This window comes from Palaemon carinicauda, chromosome 36, assembly GCF_036898095.1.
Source record: "Palaemon carinicauda isolate YSFRI2023 chromosome 36, ASM3689809v2, whole genome shotgun sequence".
In the NCBI taxonomy this organism is placed as follows: domain Eukaryota; kingdom Metazoa; phylum Arthropoda; class Malacostraca; order Decapoda; family Palaemonidae; genus Palaemon; species Palaemon carinicauda.
This window is the reverse complement of record NC_090760.1, coordinates 47,435,986-47,437,694: the sequence shown is the minus strand read 5'-3', so window position 1 is coordinate 47,437,694 and position 1,709 is coordinate 47,435,986. Positions and strand designations below refer to the sequence as shown.

The window sequence follows — 1,709 nt, the reverse complement described above, 5'->3', positions numbered from 1 at the left end:
ACGATAATACAAGCACACTGTGTGATGCCTCAAGGCTGGGAAGTACATTGTTGCCATGTCTTCGGGGCGTTGCCACACTTAATAATGTAATGGATATCTATGTATAATAACATTATAATATAAAGCATATACACATATGAGTACATAGGGGGTGTATTTATTTACACGAGACATGTAATAAATGAGACACATATAAAAAATGAGACACAATACATTACATCAGGTATGAATATATGTTAACGTCAGTTAATTTAACGGTCTCACATTTTATATTCCCATACCTCCCTCCCCCCTCGCGCTCGTACTTCCATTCTCGAGCGAACTCTTTCTAATGAGCCTTTGAGATCTGCGTGGGAACACTTAGGGGTTAGAGACTAAGGACCTTTCTATGGCCGTGCAAGGGTCACAGGTAAATGGGGGAGGGGGTCAACCTCAGGCGTTGGCACTGGATGTAGAAAGCGGCGGTTACACCACCAAACTTGGCCACTGGGAAGACGCACCTCATAGTCCCATGATTTGCCAAAACCCAAGACAAATCCAACCTTTTCCCATCGATTTGATGTCGGGTCTTGGATCCTTACCGTCTGACCTATTTCCAGCTTAGGAAGTGGCCGGGCGCGTTGATCGTATTGTAGTTTGACTTGTTCAGCACGGCCAGCTGCACGGCGGCCACAGTCCTCAGATTTGGCCTGCCATTCCTCTGAAAAAGACTTTGAATGACCAGGTACACAGGTACGGAGTGGACGGCCATACAAAATCTGTGCTGGAGAGCGGCCTGTGAAGTTTGGAGTATTACGCAGTTCCAACAGGCCTCCATCAAATTCTTCACAGTCAACATTGCCAGAAGGTGCTGTCTTGAGAATTAAGTGCTTAATGGCTTTTACAGAAGCTTCTGCATGGCCATTGGACTGCGGGTAATGTGGTGAAAGCATGATATGGTGGACACCCCATCTCATCATGAAATCTTGGAAGTCTTTGCTAGAGAATTGAGGGCCACCATCAGTCCTGATACGGAGGGGAACGCCGACTTCCCTGAAGTAACGACAGAAGATACGTATGGTGTTGGAAGCAGTAGTGTCTCCCTTACATGGTACCACAACAGGCCACCCAGAGAGTCGATCAGTTACAACGAGGAATGACTTCCCGGTGACGCTGAAAAAGTCAGCCGAGACAGATTCAAAAGGCCTCGTAGGGTTCTTGCTGCAGAACTTGGCATGATTCACAACCTCTGATAGTACTGGTAATGTCTGAGTCGATTCCCGGCCAAAAAACGGTCTGTCTTGAACGTCGCTTTGTGGCTTCCACTCCTTGGTGGCTATCATGAAGACGAGCGAGAGTATGACAGCGGAGGGCAGCAGGGACGACAATTCTTGCTCCATAGAGAACCAGATCACCATCAGTTGAGAGGTTTTCCTTTAATTTCCAGAAAGGGAGTAACGACTGGTGTTGGTTATAGCGGCTTGATGGAAATCCTGAAGTCACACAATTCACAGGACGTGAATACGATGGATCAGCTCTTGCTGCAGCTCAGAGTTCCTGAAGTGTCCTATCTACATCTTGGGGCGTAGAATCTTCTTCGGCGTTGACAGCATTGACATTGACGATATATCTGACGTGTGTTGCGACATCAGCACAAGTGATATCATCTTCTGGAGTAGGCTGACTGACTGGAGCTTGAGATAAGGCATCTGGAATGCTGAGCTGATTTC

At 47.0% G+C, this 1,709-nt stretch overlaps 1 protein-coding gene across 1 annotated transcript; it reads right to left on the bottom strand.

Annotated features, from left to right (window-relative positions):
* Positions 1-386: 386 nt before the first annotated feature.
* LOC137628606 (uncharacterized) lies at positions 387-1,397 on the bottom strand. The gene has a single exon (XM_068359759.1). It carries the CDS (start codon positions 1,395-1,397, stop codon positions 387-389), a length of 1,011 nt encoding a protein of 336 aa, XP_068215860.1.
* Between the last annotated feature and the right edge of the window lie 312 nt (positions 1,398-1,709).

Coding starts and splice junctions, on each gene's coding strand:
- LOC137628606 (XM_068359759.1), bottom strand. CDS start 1,397: ATGGTGATCTGGTTCTCTATGGAGCAAGAATTGTCGTCCCTGCTGCCC.